This window comes from Stegostoma tigrinum, chromosome 20 (genome assembly GCF_030684315.1).
Source record: "Stegostoma tigrinum isolate sSteTig4 chromosome 20, sSteTig4.hap1, whole genome shotgun sequence".
Classification (NCBI taxonomy): domain Eukaryota; kingdom Metazoa; phylum Chordata; class Chondrichthyes; order Orectolobiformes; family Stegostomatidae; genus Stegostoma; species Stegostoma tigrinum.
In genome coordinates this window covers 41323592-41338859 of record NC_081373.1, presented here as the reverse complement: position 1 = coordinate 41338859, position 15268 = coordinate 41323592, and the positions used below count along the sequence as shown (strand labels likewise).

Sequence of the window (15268 nt, the reverse complement as noted above, 5' to 3'; positions counted from 1 at the left end):
CCTGCCCGGCACAGCACAGGTTTGGTCAGGGTGAATCACCGACTCTAGGACAGACCTGACCCGGTTGGCTATGACCTTGGCCAGGATTTTGCAGTCCACGTTCAATAGTGAAATGGGATGCCAATTCTCAATTTCTTCCCTCTCCCCCTTCCTCTTGTAAATGAGGGTGATGATGCCCTTCCTCATGGACTTGCACATTTCCCCTGCCCGAAGCGCACTATCGTACACCTCCAGCAGGTCCTGGCCGACCAGGTCCCATAGAGCGGAATACAGCTCGACCGGTAAGCCGTCGCTCCTGGGAGTCTTATTCCTCCCCAAGGACTTGATGGCTCTGGTCAGCTTGTCCAGGGATAAATCGGCCGGTCCAGCCACTCCCTCATGCCGTCGTCCAAGACCTCCGTGTTGGACGACAGCGACGACTTGGAGGCCGTGCTGTCCGTGGGCTTCGTGTCGTACAGTCCGGCATAGAAGGATCTGCTGATCCTCAAAACGTCGGGCCGAGACGACGTCACCGAGCCGTCGTCCTCCCTCAGCCGGCTAAGCACAGAGGTCTCTTTGTGTACTTTCTGAAAGAAGGAACGCGAGCACGTCTCGTCCTGCTCCACGGAGCGGACCCTGGACCGGAAGATTATCCTGGAGGCCTCCGCAGTGAAGAGCGAGGCTTGCTGGCCCCTCACCTTGCGGAGGTCCTCCGTGACATCGACCCCCATCAAACTGCAGAAGGAGCAGGTTCTGCACCCTTTTCTGGAGTCGCGACAGCTTTCCCCGCCTCTCTCTTGCCTTCCGAACACCCTTGAGGACAAAGAACCTCTTGATGTTCTCCTTCACCGTCTCCCACCGGTCGCCCGGAGACTCAGAGGGGTTTCACAGTTCTCCAACCGGCGTACTCACTCTTAAGCTCCTCGACGTTCTCTGGGGTCAACAGAGTCGTGTTGAGCTTCCACGTCCCCTTGCCGGCCGGCTGGTCGTCCTGTAAGTGACAGTCGGCCAGCAGGAGGCAGTGGTCAGAGAAGAACACCGGCTCGACGCCGGTGGACCTGACCGAGAACGCCTGTGACACAAACAGGAAGTCTATCCTTGAGCGAATAGACCCGTCTGGCCACGACCAGGTATGCCTCCGCTGCGCCCCGTCTGCAGGGGTGCTGAAGACGTCGAGCAGCTTGGCGTCCTTCACCATGCCCATCAGGTATCTGGATGTGACGTCCAATTGACTCCCCCCACCCGCTGTCCCCACGCCGGATCTTCCATCTGCATCGATGATGCAGTTGAAGTCTGTGCCCAGGATGACTGGCCTGGACGTAGCCAGCAGGGGTGGAAGCCACTGCAAGACAGCCAACCGCTCCCTCCGTACCGCTGGGGTGTACACGTTGATCAGCCTCAGGGGAGCGTTCCTGTAGGTGATGTCAGCCACTAGGAGGCACCCCCCACCACCTCCTGAACTTAAGAGATGGTGAAGTCGCACCCCCGCAGCAGAGTAGCCAGGCCCGAGGAGCGACAGTCGTTACCCCCCCGACCAGATCGAAGGCCCACAGGTCCAGGCGCTGGACCATTTCCCGTACCTGCCGAGGTGCGGTATCCTGCACTCCTGCAGGAACAGGAGGTCCACCTTGGCGGTGGTCAGGTAGGCCAACGTGGACACACATCTTGCAGTGGACTTGACACTGCGCACATTAACACTCGCAACTCGTACCCCCATTGTGGGCAGTGACTGCTGTACCCTCCCCAAGTCCAAGGTCCAGCCCCTCCGTGCCCATTGACCGGGCTAACGAAACCGTCCGTGCTGCCTTCCGGGTGGCATCCCCCCCCATTGGGGGTACAGAGGCAGGAGAGTCCGGCTGGGGACGCGCTGTTTCCTCCTTCCGGCCTGGAAGTCCGGGGGGCCCTCCAGTGCCCCAGCGGCACGTGGCTGGGTGTCAGAGGGAGCCTCCCGTCACCTGGAAGTGTGGTGCTGCTTTCCTTCTCCCGTGAGATCTTTAACTTCTGCTTCGGGCGGGCCCTCTCTGAATCCTCCTCAGAGGAGCTCTTATAGTCCCCCTGTAGCTGCCTCTTCCCGCCTGATGGTTGCGGTTCCTGGGCCCAACGACGCACCGTCCTCCTCGCTTTCCGGACCATCGTCCGCTCCCCTGGGGCGCCTGTCGCCGCCTCCATCTGAGTGTGAGAGAGAGCGCGTGAGAGAGAGAGCAGGGGTGCTCTGCTGGCCTTGGGCCCATCTGGCGGGGCTGGGCCCTCCTGCCCCGCATTGCCCCTGCTGGCGACCTGGGCGTAGGTGGTCCCCCACTGCAGGCATGCCCTATAGAGGTGGCCCACTTCCCCGCAAAAGGTTGCAGCTTTTCTCTTGTGGGCAATCCTTTGCAAGGTGTCCCTCCTCCCTGCAGATGGTGGCTTTGCAGTCGGCCGCCACGTGACCTGACCTACCACAGGCATGGCACACTTTAGGTTGCCCTGCACAGGTCAGGTAGCCCTTGCTCCTGCTGATCGCGAAGCTGGATGGTGGGTGTACGACGTTCCTGTCCGCACCCATCCTCGGCGTCACCTTGACCTGCCTCTTACTGGTCCAGATGCCAAAAGGGGTCCATGATGTCAGTTAGGTCCCCTTCCACCTTCACGTACCTTCCAAGGAAGGTCAGGACATCAACTGCTGGCATATGCGGGTTGTACATGTATACAGTCACCATATGGCTCCTCTGCACTGGCATCACAAACAGTGGGACAGCGGTGAATACAGAGAGGGGGCCCTCACCTCCTTTCTCCTTGAAAACCTCCAGGAAGCGCTCGCAAAGCTTGGCACTCCTGAAGGTCACATCGTAAAAACCTCCTCCGGGGAAATCCTGCAGGCAGTAAGTGTCCGCAGCAGCAAACCCACAACAGTCCAACAGGACCCTCTTCACGAAGGTGGTGTGGTCCACAGGTGCACCTTCATCCACCTTCTTTAAGGAAACACGGATGGTGTTCCGGACCCCCTGACCTGGGGCACAAGCACTTGCCGCAGCCATCGTTGCAGGTTGGCTGCTCCCCTGAACCAGCGTTAGGCCAAAGCCAGCATTAAGATCCACTGGTCGCAAGGGTGCACAGCCAACCCGACGTCCTCCTTTCACCTCCAACACAGCACTCTCCTCCTCCTGGTCCACAAGAGAGTGGGTCTTTATTTTGTTCCAGTTGTAAGCTGGTTCACTGAGCTTGAAGGTTTGTTCCCAGATGTTTTGTCACCATTCTAGGTGACATCAACAGTGAGCCTCCGACGAAGCGCTGGTGTTATGTCCCGCTTTCTATTTATCTGGTTAGGTTTCCTTGGGTTGGTGACGTCATTTCCTGTTCGTTTTCTCAGGGGTTGGTAGATTGATTTGGAGCCAATCTACCAACCCCTGAGAAAACGAACAGGAAATGACATCACCAACCCAAGGAAACCTAACCAGATAAATAGAAAGCAGGACATAACACCAGCGCTTCGTCGGAGGCTCACTGTTGATGTTACCTAGAATGGTGACAAAACGTCTGAAAACAAACCTTCCAGCTCAGCGAGCAAACTCACATCCAGAACCTCAACCTGAGCTACAAATCTTCTCAAAACTCACTAACAATTTTCGATTTACAAGTTCATCTAGTTATCTATGGGCAGTCTTTGTTTTATCCCACTAAAGTGTCCTGTACCCTAGCAGTTCATTTTTCTTTGAAACACTTATAATTTTGTTATGACTGCTATTAAATAAATACTCATGCATTGTTAGCCCATTGCTGGTAATAGGTCATGATAAGCTGATAGTATAACTATAACCACACTATATGTTGGTTCCATCATTTCCAAAGTGAAATCTATGATTTAAAGAAGGAAAATTACTATATTTAGCTTGGTTAAAAACAAACAGTCATCTTCATGAATACAGAAAATGGCTATACCTTGTTTTAGCTTTGGAGTAGGGTTCCATTCACATACGTTCTTCACAATAGCTTCTACTGCTTGGCCAGCTGCAATACGAGTGTCCCAGTTAGGGCTGCGTAAATATGTTAATACCTATATTTTCCCAAAAAAAAGGATTATTTTTTAAAAAAAAATCCTTCAGTATTTGCTTGATTGAGGTCATAGTCCATATACAAGTTAAAACAAGCAATTCACAAGTTTGTTATGATACCGACATTAAAAGTTTACACAGTAGTCCTTCCCATGGGTGTTATGACTGAAAGTTAATCAATTAAACTGGAATGGAAAAAAAAATTCAACCATGGCCACCCAAGTGGACAGGGTTGTTAAGAAAGCATACGGTGTTTCGGCTTTCATTAACAGGGGGATTGAGTTTAAGAGTCGTGAGATCTTGTTGCAGCTCTATAAAACTTTGGTTAGACCGCACTTGGAATATTGCGTCCAGTTCTGGTCGCCCTATTATAGGAAAGATGTGGATGCTTTGGAGAGGGTTCAGAGGAGGTTTACCAGGATGCTGCCTGGAGTGGAGCGCTTATCTTATGAAGAGAGGTTGACTGAGTTCGGACTTTATTCATTGGAGAAAAGGAGAAGGAGAGGGGACCTAATTGAGGTATACAAGATAATGAGAGGCATAGATAGAGTTGATAGCAGGAGACTATTTCCCAGGGCAGAAAATGCTAACACGAGGGGTCATAGTTTTAAGCTGGTTGGAGGAAAGTATAGAGGGGATGTCAGAGGCGGGTTCTTTACAGAGAGTTGAGAGAGCTTGGAATGCGTTGCCAGCAGCAGTTTTGGAAGCAAGGTCATTGGGGACATTTAAGAGACTGCTGGACATGCATATGGTCACAGAAATTTGAGGGTGCATACATGAGGATCAATGGTCAGCACAACATCGTGGGCTGAAGGGCCTGTTCTGTGCTGTACTGTTCTATGTTCTATGTTCTAATCTGCTTCGCCACTTAAGAGGAAAAAAATGCAAGCAATCCTACTTTTTACAACTGAACTCATGAATTAGATGCACATGCTCAATAAAGTGACTAATGATACTTCACCAGTGCCAAATTGAGTTACAATATAACTTTATATTGAATCAGTTTAAATAGGTCAATCATACAACTGTTGCTCACATCCAGGACTGAACAACAACTCAGAATGGTGGTGAATACAGAGAAGGGCAGCTCAATGCTCTTCATCGTATTAATGTGGCAAAGTCACCTACTTTGCACAACATCACAAACAAGTTCGAGACGAAATCTGCAGGTGCTGGAATCCAAGGTAGACAAACAGGAAGATGGAAGAATACTGCAGGCCAGGCAGCATCTGGAGGAAAGGAGCAGTCAATGTTTCGGGAACTACCCTTCTTCAGGACTGCTCCTCTACTCCAACTTATCTCACCTCATCTCTCCAACTATAATTACAGCACATTCTCTATTGTACATCATTGGGGATTTCTAGCAAGTTCCAACTAGTCCAAAGTGGCTTTAGTGCAATCTAGTAGGGCACATAGAAGGAAGCAAGTCTGAAATTTTGCTGTTTCAGTCAGTGATGTCGTCCTGCATAATCTACCCTAAAGATGTAACCCGTGGCCAGTGAGGATACAAATTTGAAATATGGTCAAGCTGAACCTTGAGACTGAAATACAACTGTCAGCAACCTGAAGGGACCAATCAAAAAAGGTTTCTCAACAAAAGAGTCACCTCTTTTCTTGGCCTAGATTTCCCAGAGGTAAAGTGAAGGTGCTCTCAACTGATCTTTAGGAAAAAAGAGTGCATAGAGTGATCTTTGATGTGGATAGCCCCTGTTCAACATTAGTTGCAAACAGCCTGGAAAGCCAAAATTTCTTCTGGAAATACTTTTAAAAATCGATTTTCCTACAGGAGGATTTTTAAATCAAATCAAAACAGCTGAATTTAATGGATATTTTATCCTCCAGTTTAAAAAAAACCATCTTTCATGATGTTTCTTAATGTCTTTCCAGAGTGTAGCAAGATTAATTTAGCATAGCTTTCGGGTATATATTATTTTCACCTAAATATAATTACAACATTATGTAAGCTTGAAATCTGAACACATAAATCTAAGGGACATTTCAGTATTGTACTGGAGAATCATGGCATTGGAAGTGCTTAATATATCATGGCACCAAGTCCAGTCTTTCCATCCAACTGGCTGTTACAGGACCAACTAGACCATTTGAAGGGGTGGGCATAGCATCCACCACTAACGCATCATCTGGTCATTTAACCTGCTCTACTTTGTAGGACCTGGCAGTGTATAAAAGTTTGTGGCCAAGTTCGCCTGTATTATAATTGGGGTTTTCAGTTCAAATCTACTTCCTTGGTTGAAAAGCACTCTTTTAGCACTCAAATGACATGAAAAAGCAGTGGTGTAAGTTAAAATCTCTGCAACTGTTCTTCCTGGCTTGTTATTTGTTTGTAACATATTAAAAGTTGGATCTTTATAGAAATTTTCCATCCTTTCCTGAAGGCTGGTCTCTAGGTTAAGATTTGATTTGTCAATTATCTATTGTTCTAAAGTACACTGAGCAAGTTCTAGCGCTTACAAAACAACTACTTCGACAATAATTAGCAATTTCCAAATTCACAGCCCAACAGAAGTTATTGTCATCTGAACAACTGAACAAGTGGTTGTGATGGAATGCTGAAGTTTTGTCTCTGATGTTCTAGAACAATTCTGCAGGGGTCTTTAACAATGGATTGTCAACATTCGCCATCATTACTCTTCTGAAGCAGACTGCAACTTCAAAATTGAGTGAGTGTACAGTTTCAAAGAACAGTAAGCGGTCTCATTGAAAACTACACATGTCAGGGTGGATACAGGCAACATTTCTAGCAGTTAGGAAGTCTAGAACTGGAGCACTATTAAAGTTTCAGGAGGAAATTTTTATTTGGGGTTAAAAACCTATAGAATTGTGTATTCAAGAGGGCTGTGGAAGGACATCTGGGTATATTTAAAGTCGAGACTGAAATTTTCAATTATCATTATTATTAGCATGAAGTATTATAAAGATAGTGTGGGTGAAAGGCATTAAGTGAAGTGTATGATCAACCATAACCTTATTAATGACAGAGCAAGCTTGACCGGTTTAGTGTTGTTCCCATAATTTTACAGCTACTGGATAATATCAAAATCCTTAATAGAATTTTAATGTTTTGACTTAATTTGAATTTCAGACTTCTTTTCTCGATTTTTATTAGAATTCTTAACACTAAACCCAATTTTGACTTGGGTAAGCTGACAAACCTGTCAAAATACCACACCAAATTTTAAGATTTGATTTTAAATAAAACAGTTAGCTGCAAGAAAATAAAAATGATTTTTAAAATCTCACTCATTATGAGCATTTGCTTTGGGCAGGATGTTTTGACAAACACTTGAGAAAATGAGGTGACAAGAGGGAAGATGAGATCATAAGAACATGTGTTCTTGGCATTTTGGAATTGCTGGATCACTAAGACCTTTTACAGCATCTCCATGAATAGTTAACAGCCTAACATAACATCTTAAAACTTTCAATGATACACAAGTACAAACTATGTTCAGAGATGAAATTTGTTAATTCCCATTTATAGGAAGGCCATTCAAAGACAGCTGTGCCAATACGTAAAGCAGCATGAAGCATTTCATTTAAAAAAAATCATTTTGAAACAACAGCCAAGACATCTGTAATCGTGCCTAGAATCAGTGAATAATGGTCATATGTTGTAACTACAGTCATTTCAAAAGACATTCTGCAAAATTCCATAGTAGAGAATAGAAAACAAAAAAAAACAAACATGCAGGAAATTCACTTAAATGAAACTGATAATTATTGCGATAGATCTAGCTGGAAATTATTGCTCTGGTTCAAATTTAAAGGAGCTCATAAACATGTTTGAATTAACTTCATAGTCTCAATCCACATTGGGATATCATCCAGCCCTACTGGTCCTACTTCAGCCACTGAAACTCTCCAGTTTTTAACCTCATTTCTTCATTCACTGTTTTGAATGTGCCTTCAGTTACCAGTATTCTCTCCCAGACTGACTGCGTCTTCACCTCCTTTTGTCATCCTAGGGCAGATTTCTGACCAGAATTTCAACAAACCATCCTAATTGTCTCATCCTTTAGACTAGCATTTAAAAAGGGAAAAAAAAACTTATTCCTCTATCACTGTTAGAAGTTTAGGGATTTTTTTTGAGCTACTGCTACTACAACCCTTCAGAAGTCATTCAGGTGTGTATGGCAGAGCCTTTAAGATTAGATTAAATCCACGTTTACAGCACACGAGGTCATTTGGCGCATCTTGTTCACACTGGCAAAGACAGATCGGATAACACTAATCCCATTTTTGAAATTTCAGTCCATAACCCTGGAGTTCAATGGAGAGTTCAGGAGGGCATACCAGGACCAGCACCAGGCATACTTAAAAATGAGATGTCAACCTGGTGTACCTACCAAACAAAAAGTTACTTGCATGTCAAACAACATAAGCAGCAATAGACAAAGCTAAGCAATCCCACAAACAACAGATCAGATGCAAGCTCTGCTGTCCTGCCGCATCCAATTGCAAATGGTAGTAAGAAATTAAACAACTCACTGGGAGGAGGCGGGTCGATAAACAACCCCATCCTCACTGATAGGACAGCCCAACATATCAGTGCAAAAGGTAAGGCTGAAGCAGTTGCAATCTTTAGCCAGAAGTGCCAAGCGGATGATCCATTTCAGCCTCGTTCAATGGTCCAAGACATTACAGATTCCAGTTTTCACCCAATTTGGTTCACTCCACATGATATCAACAAACAATTGAGGGCACTGCATACTGCAAAGGCTATGGGCCCCGACAATATTCTGGCAGTAGTACTGAGGATTGATGCTCCAGAACTTGTCTCTAACCTAGCTAGCTGTTCTAGCACAGTTACAACATTGGCATTTAGCTGACAATGTGGAAATTTGCTCAGGTATGTCCTGTGCACAAAAAGCAGGACAAATCCAACCTGGCCAAATACTGCCTAACAGTCTACTCGCAATCATCTGTAAAGTGATAGAACGGGGTCATTAGTGCTATCCAGCAGCACCTGCTCAGCAATAACCTCTTCAGGGACTCCCAACTTTAATTCCACCAGGACCACTCAACTCCTGACCTCATTACAGCCTTGGTTTAGCAATGGACAAAAGAGCTGAATTCCCGAGGTGAGCTGAGAGTGACAGCCTTTGACATCAAGGCTGCATTCGACCAAGTGGGGCATCAAACAGCCCTAGCAAAACTGGAAGCCATGGGTATTGGAGCAAACTCTCTGCCTCTTGGAGTCATATCTGGCACATAGAAAGATAGTTGTCAATGCTGGAGGTCAGTCATCTCAGCTTCAGGATCTCTCTGCAGGAATTCCTGAGGATAATGCCCTAGGCCCAACCATCTTCAGCTACTTCATTAAATGATCTTCACTCCATCATAAAAAAGGTCAGAAGTGGGAACGCTTGCCAATAAATACACACAATGTTCAGCACCATTCTCTAGGATATTAAAACAGTCCATATTCAAATGCAAAAAAAATCTGGACAATACCAGGCTTGGGATCACAATTGGTAAGTAACATTCAAGTCACAAATGCCAAGCAATGACCATCTAATTACCACCCCTTGACATTTAAATGTTGTTATGACCAGTGAATTCTCCACTATTAACATCCTTGGAGTCACCACTGACCAGAAACTCAATTGGACACATCACAAACATAGTGGCTGCAAGGAGAGGTCAGAAGCTAGGAATACTGCAGTGACTAACACATCTCCTGACTCCTCAAAACTAGTCCACTATATGGAACACTCCCCACTTGCCTGACGGGTACAGTTCCAACAACACTCGAAGCCTGACGAACCAGCCCAATTGATTGGAACTACATCCACTCCCTCCACCTGTGCTCAGAAGCAGCAGTATGTATTATTGACAAGATACACTGCAAAAATTCACCAAAGATCCTTGGGCAGCTTCTTCCAAACTTATGACCACTTCCACCAGAAGGACAAAAGCAGCAGATACATGGGAGCACCACCACTTGCAAGTTCCCTCCAAACCACTCAGCATCCTGTCTTGGAAATATGCTCAACAATTGTTCACTGTCACTGGGTCAGTGAACTTTCTCCCTAAGAGCATTGTGGGTCAACCTACAGCATGTGGTCTGCAGTTGTTCAAGGTAGCAGCTCATGACCACCTTTAAGGGCAACTAGGGATAGACAATAAAAATGCTGGCCACCAGCAATGTCCACACCCCAGGACTGAACTTAAAATAAAAAGGCTCTGGCATAGCAAGTGAATATCAATGTAGTGCTTAAAATATTACAAGATTTTGACTTCACCCCCCTTTTAGACAAATGTGTTCTGGACTTCCAGCACCTTGAATAAAAATTAAATCCAAAGAAAGACTGGGTAGAAATTAAGGTTAGGGACAGAGGCTGTTATTCTGATTAATCCTTCTATTCATTGAAGAAGTGCCTTCTTATTCACCTTAGCTATGGTCCTCATAATCTTATATATCTCTATCAGCTCCCCTCTGAACATTTGCTGCTCCAAGGAGAAAAAAAAATCACAACCTATCCTCATTGCTCAGACCCTCCAATCCAAGCAGCATCCTTGTAAATTTCTTCTGTACCCTCTCTACTGCAATCGCCTCCTTCCAAAACATGGTGACCAGAACTACATGTAGTCCTCTGGGTGAGGCCTAACAAGTGTTCCAGTATTAACATCCTTGCTCTTCTGTTAGATGTTTGACTAAAGGCATGCCTTCTTAGCCACATTATGTACTTGCCCTGCTACCTTTAGGGATCTGTGGATATGCAAATCAAGGTCACTGATGTTAAGTACTTTCTAGGTTCCTACTATTTACAATTTAATTTCTTCGCCATGTTAGCCTTCCCCAAGTACATTATCTCAGACTTTTCTGGATTGAATTCCATTTCCCACTGTTCTGCTCAACTGACCGATCTGGCGATAGCCTCCTCCTGGTTATGACGATCTTCCTCACTATTTACCACCCTACCAATTTTCATGTCATCTGTGAACATCTGGATCATATGACCCAAAGAAACTATACCTTACTAATTTTCTGTATTTTTGATTGAAAAATAAAATTCATTTCATTCACAGGATCTGGGCACATTGCTGGCAATGAATGCTTGCCAGTCATTCAGTGCCCATCCCTCACTGCCCAAGTGTGAGCCACATTGCTGTAGGTCTGAAAGCACATGCAGGCCAGACTAGATATGGGCAGCAGTTCCCCAAAAAGGGCATTAATGAACCAAATGGGCTTTCCCTGAAATCGTTTCAGTTATCATTAGACTCTTGATTCCGGATTTTTACTGAATTCAAATTCCACTATCTGACGTTGCAAGATTTGAACTCATTGTCCAAAACATTACCTGGGTCTCTGGATAAATGATCTAGTAATAATACCACAAAGTCATTAAGTCCACCAAAGAAAGGGGAGGCAATGTACCAATCACCTGTGCTCCCTGCAAAGAACCTGGAGAATAGCAAGTTGTGGCTAGCAAATGGATCACCTCAATGAATGCTGTGGACAGAGGCCATTGCACTGGTTTCCTAGATTCCCCTGCCACGTCCATTCATAACAATGCTTTTTTCCCCCCCACCCCATTGTCTGTCAACACATGTAAGGGAGATTTAGGAAGGAATTAGAAGTTTAATTAGCACAGTTATGTGTCAACAATTCACAATTTTTTAACCTGTGGATAGATTCCCCCCTCACTAAATAGCATTCCTTGTTAATCAGAGAAACCAGGTTCATGTTTTAAGTTAGTCTGGGTTGGACAGGTGAATTGTGGGAAAGTTGTGTACTTTAATAAAATGTTTACCTTCTGTGACCAATCAATGAAGACTAGGATTTGACTGTGTGCTCCCTTGAAGTAGGATGCCCCTACCTTTTAGTACAAATCATTATTGTACACTATAAACAGCAAGGACCACAGCACAGAGTCTTGTAGAATCACACTGGAAACGGGCTTCTATTCTCAGAACCATCCCTCTAACTTGTGCTTCCTGCATGTCAGCCAAGACTGGATCCAACTTTGCCTTTGATCCCATGGGCTATTACTGCCAGCCTGCTGCAAGGGGCCTGATTAAGATCCTTGCAGAAGTCTAGAGAGAACAATGCATTACTTTTTTCCAACATTACAGATTGAACTTGTGGTAATCAAATTTGTCATATCCTGAATTCCATGCCAACCATCCCCAATTAATTCATATCCCTAGAAGCACAGATACATTCTGTCCCTCAGAATTCTTATTAATAACTTCCCCACCACAAAGGCTAGACTGACTGCCTTGTCATTTTCTAGTCTGTCTATCTCTTTCTCTTTCATAATAGGACATAAGCAGCCCTCTATAATGTTCATTTGCAGTAGCTCCTGAGATCACAATGTCATCCAGATAGACTACCACTCTGGGCACCCCTTGGAACATGTTCACTGTTACCGTTTGAAAAAAATGGCACAAGCTGAAGACAAAGGGCAAGACAGGGTACTCATACAATTCTTTCAGAGTATTTACAGTAACATACTTCTTGGAAGAGCCACCAAGTTCCAGTTGAAGGTAGGTATGCTTCAGACTAAATAACTGTTTGTTTGGGGAAGACACCCCCAGAAGTCTATTGAGTTTGTTGTAATTATTCCTTTCAACCTGCTTTAAAATGTGTCTGCCGGTTAAAATGAAATTGTGAAACAAAGACAGTAATGTATAGTTTTCAATTCTTTAAGAAAAGAAGTTCACATGCACACAGTGTGGTGACAAAACATAAAAACACAAGTGTACAGTACTCATGAACATGGCTGGACTGCGGTTTTCCCACTGGCCTTGAGAAAGGAAGGAGGTAAAACAAGTAGCATACACTACTTCAAGGAAAACTGAAGAATGGCTGAAAAATTCATACATCACTTAAGTTAAACTAAAGAATTTTTTGTTTTGCAAGTCCATCGTTTCAAAGTAAGTGAGCACTGTTGTACGCGGTCCTGATTACTTGACTATTCCTTTTGTAAGATTAAATCGCTACAAATTTGAAACACTACGAAGCCAGTAGAGCTAAGGATCTAAGAATAGCATACATCAAAAACACCTTGCTATTTTTAAACTGAAATGTGAAAATGTTTGCACTCAAAACTAGCTTCTCTAACTGAAGCACAACAGGGGGTTGCAGAGTAAAGGAGTCTGAAGTCCAAAAAGCTAAATCTCTCTGCTATTAAGTGTGTGATCTACTAAGAAGACTAGTAGTATGGCAGTGTGACTGAAGCTCCAAATGTTCAGACAATATCAAAATAAATTGTGTAGAATGAGACAAAGAACTGTAGAAACTCAGCAGATCTGGCAGCATCTGTGATAAGAAAGCAGAGTTTCAAGTCCACTGACTCTATCAGTAACGAATCAGTACTTTTATTAGTAGCTGAAGCCAAAGTCGGGGACAGGGTGGGGGGGGGGGGGGGGGGGGGGGGTGTGATGTGATTGGATAGGCAGAGATGGAGCCCAGACAGTGAAACAGAGATGATAGTGGGAGGTAAGCAAGGAGATTATGTATAGCAGGTCAGGACTGAAGAAAAGCAGAATACATGATAATAGGACTGAAGGATAGTAGAAAATGGGCAAAAATGTACTGAATGCAACCCATATAATGTGATAATGGGCTTTGGAGCATAATAGAATGAGTGACTGTGCTAAAAACAACCCTTATAACAGGATGGATGTGGGTAGGTAAAAATCATGGCAAGATGGAATTGGATTCTAAAGTTATTGAACTCCTCGGGTTCTGGAGGAATCAGGGTCACCAAGTGGAAAAATGAGATGATGTTCTTTGAGCTTGTGTTGAGGCTTGCTGGAAAACTGCAGCAAGCCCATAGACAGAAATGTTGGCCACAGAGCACAGTGTGTTGAAGTGCCAGGCAACTCCAAGATCTGGGCTATTTCTGCAGGTAGAACATAAGTGTTCTGCAAAGCAGTCACCCAGTCTGCATTTCATTTCCCCAATGCAGAGAGGAATAGGTGGTACTTCATTGGGCATTGCTGAAGAGTCCTCTGTTCACTCCACAGATGACTTCATCACCTCTAATACTCTCCCTCCACTTGTGCCTCACCCTGCATTTGACCTGTTGGAGACCTGTAGGCGTGATGTCAGTCGCCTCAACATCTCTGACCCCTCACACATTCAAACTGACTACACTCCGTACTCTCCAATCTAATCCTGATTTTGTTATCAAGCCTACCGACAAAAGATGTGCTGCTATTGCCTGGTGTCTCTACATTGCGGAGGGAGAGTGTCAGCACTCTGACACCTCCTATCGCTCCATGGACCATGACCCCACTATCAAGCATCAGACCAATGTGTCCACTTCAACCTCATCTCACCAGGGAAGCTCCCTGCAACAGCCTCCCAGCTCAGCTTCCCAAGCCTACACAGCCTACTTCTGTTTAATCCCTAAATCCACAAACAGATTTGACTGGGCAGAACCATTGTTTCTGCCTATTCCTGCCCCACAGGATTTATTTCTTCCCATCTGAACTTTTTTTCCTTCCCTTGTCCCATCCTTCCCCACTTACATCAGTAATTCCTCTGACACTTTATGTTAGCTTCAAAACTTCCAGTTTACAGGCAGCAGCCACCTCCTCTTCGCTATGCACGTGCAATCCCTTTACACATTCATCCCCTATAAGGACGGTCTTAAGCCTACCACTTCTTCCTGGAAGGGCAGCCTGAACCGTTTCCATTCATCACCACCATCCTCCATCTGGCCAAGCTCCTCCTCACTTTGAACAACTTTAAGTCCCCATGTTCTTCAGGTCAAAATACTGTGGCTATGGGTACACGCACGGGCTCCAGTGATGCCTGTCTCTTTGCGGGGTAAATGGTACATTCCTTGCTCCAATCCTGCTCGAGTACCTTCCCACATTCTCTTTCTAGGATATATTGATTTCATGATCATTGTCACTTCCCTCTAATTCTGAATCAGAGGAAAAAAAATTTATCAATTTTATTTCCAACCTCCACCCTGACTTCACCTTTCAGACTCCTCCATTCCCTGACCACACTGATCTGTTTTCATTTCGGGGGACAGACCACCAACATACACTACAAACCCACAGACTTCCACAGCTACCTTAACAATACAGGAAGCAGGGTATGAGGTTGTAAGGACTTCATCATGCCCTCCCAGTTTCTCGATCTCATCTGTTCTGGTGATGCTACCTTTTGTACATGGGCTTCAAAACCATCCACCTTTTCCTCAAATCATGGATTCCCCCAATTCTTGGTCATCCTTAGCTGTTTGTGGCTTATCTCCCACATTTGTTTCCCC

The 15268-nt window shown here is 44.9% G+C and overlaps 1 protein-coding gene across 2 annotated transcripts in view; it reads right to left on the bottom strand.

The window, feature by feature from the left end:
* btaf1 (BTAF1 RNA polymerase II, B-TFIID transcription factor-associated) overlaps window positions 1-15268 on the bottom strand; it is a 113574-nt gene that overhangs the window by 86983 nt on the left and 11323 nt on the right. For both annotated transcript variants that reach the window (XM_059653119.1, XM_059653120.1), the window contains exon 3: window positions 3895-4009. In XM_059653119.1, coding sequence (XP_059509102.1) covers window positions 3895-4009 — 115 coding nt within the window. The remainder of the gene's footprint in view (window positions 1-3894; window positions 4010-15268) is intronic.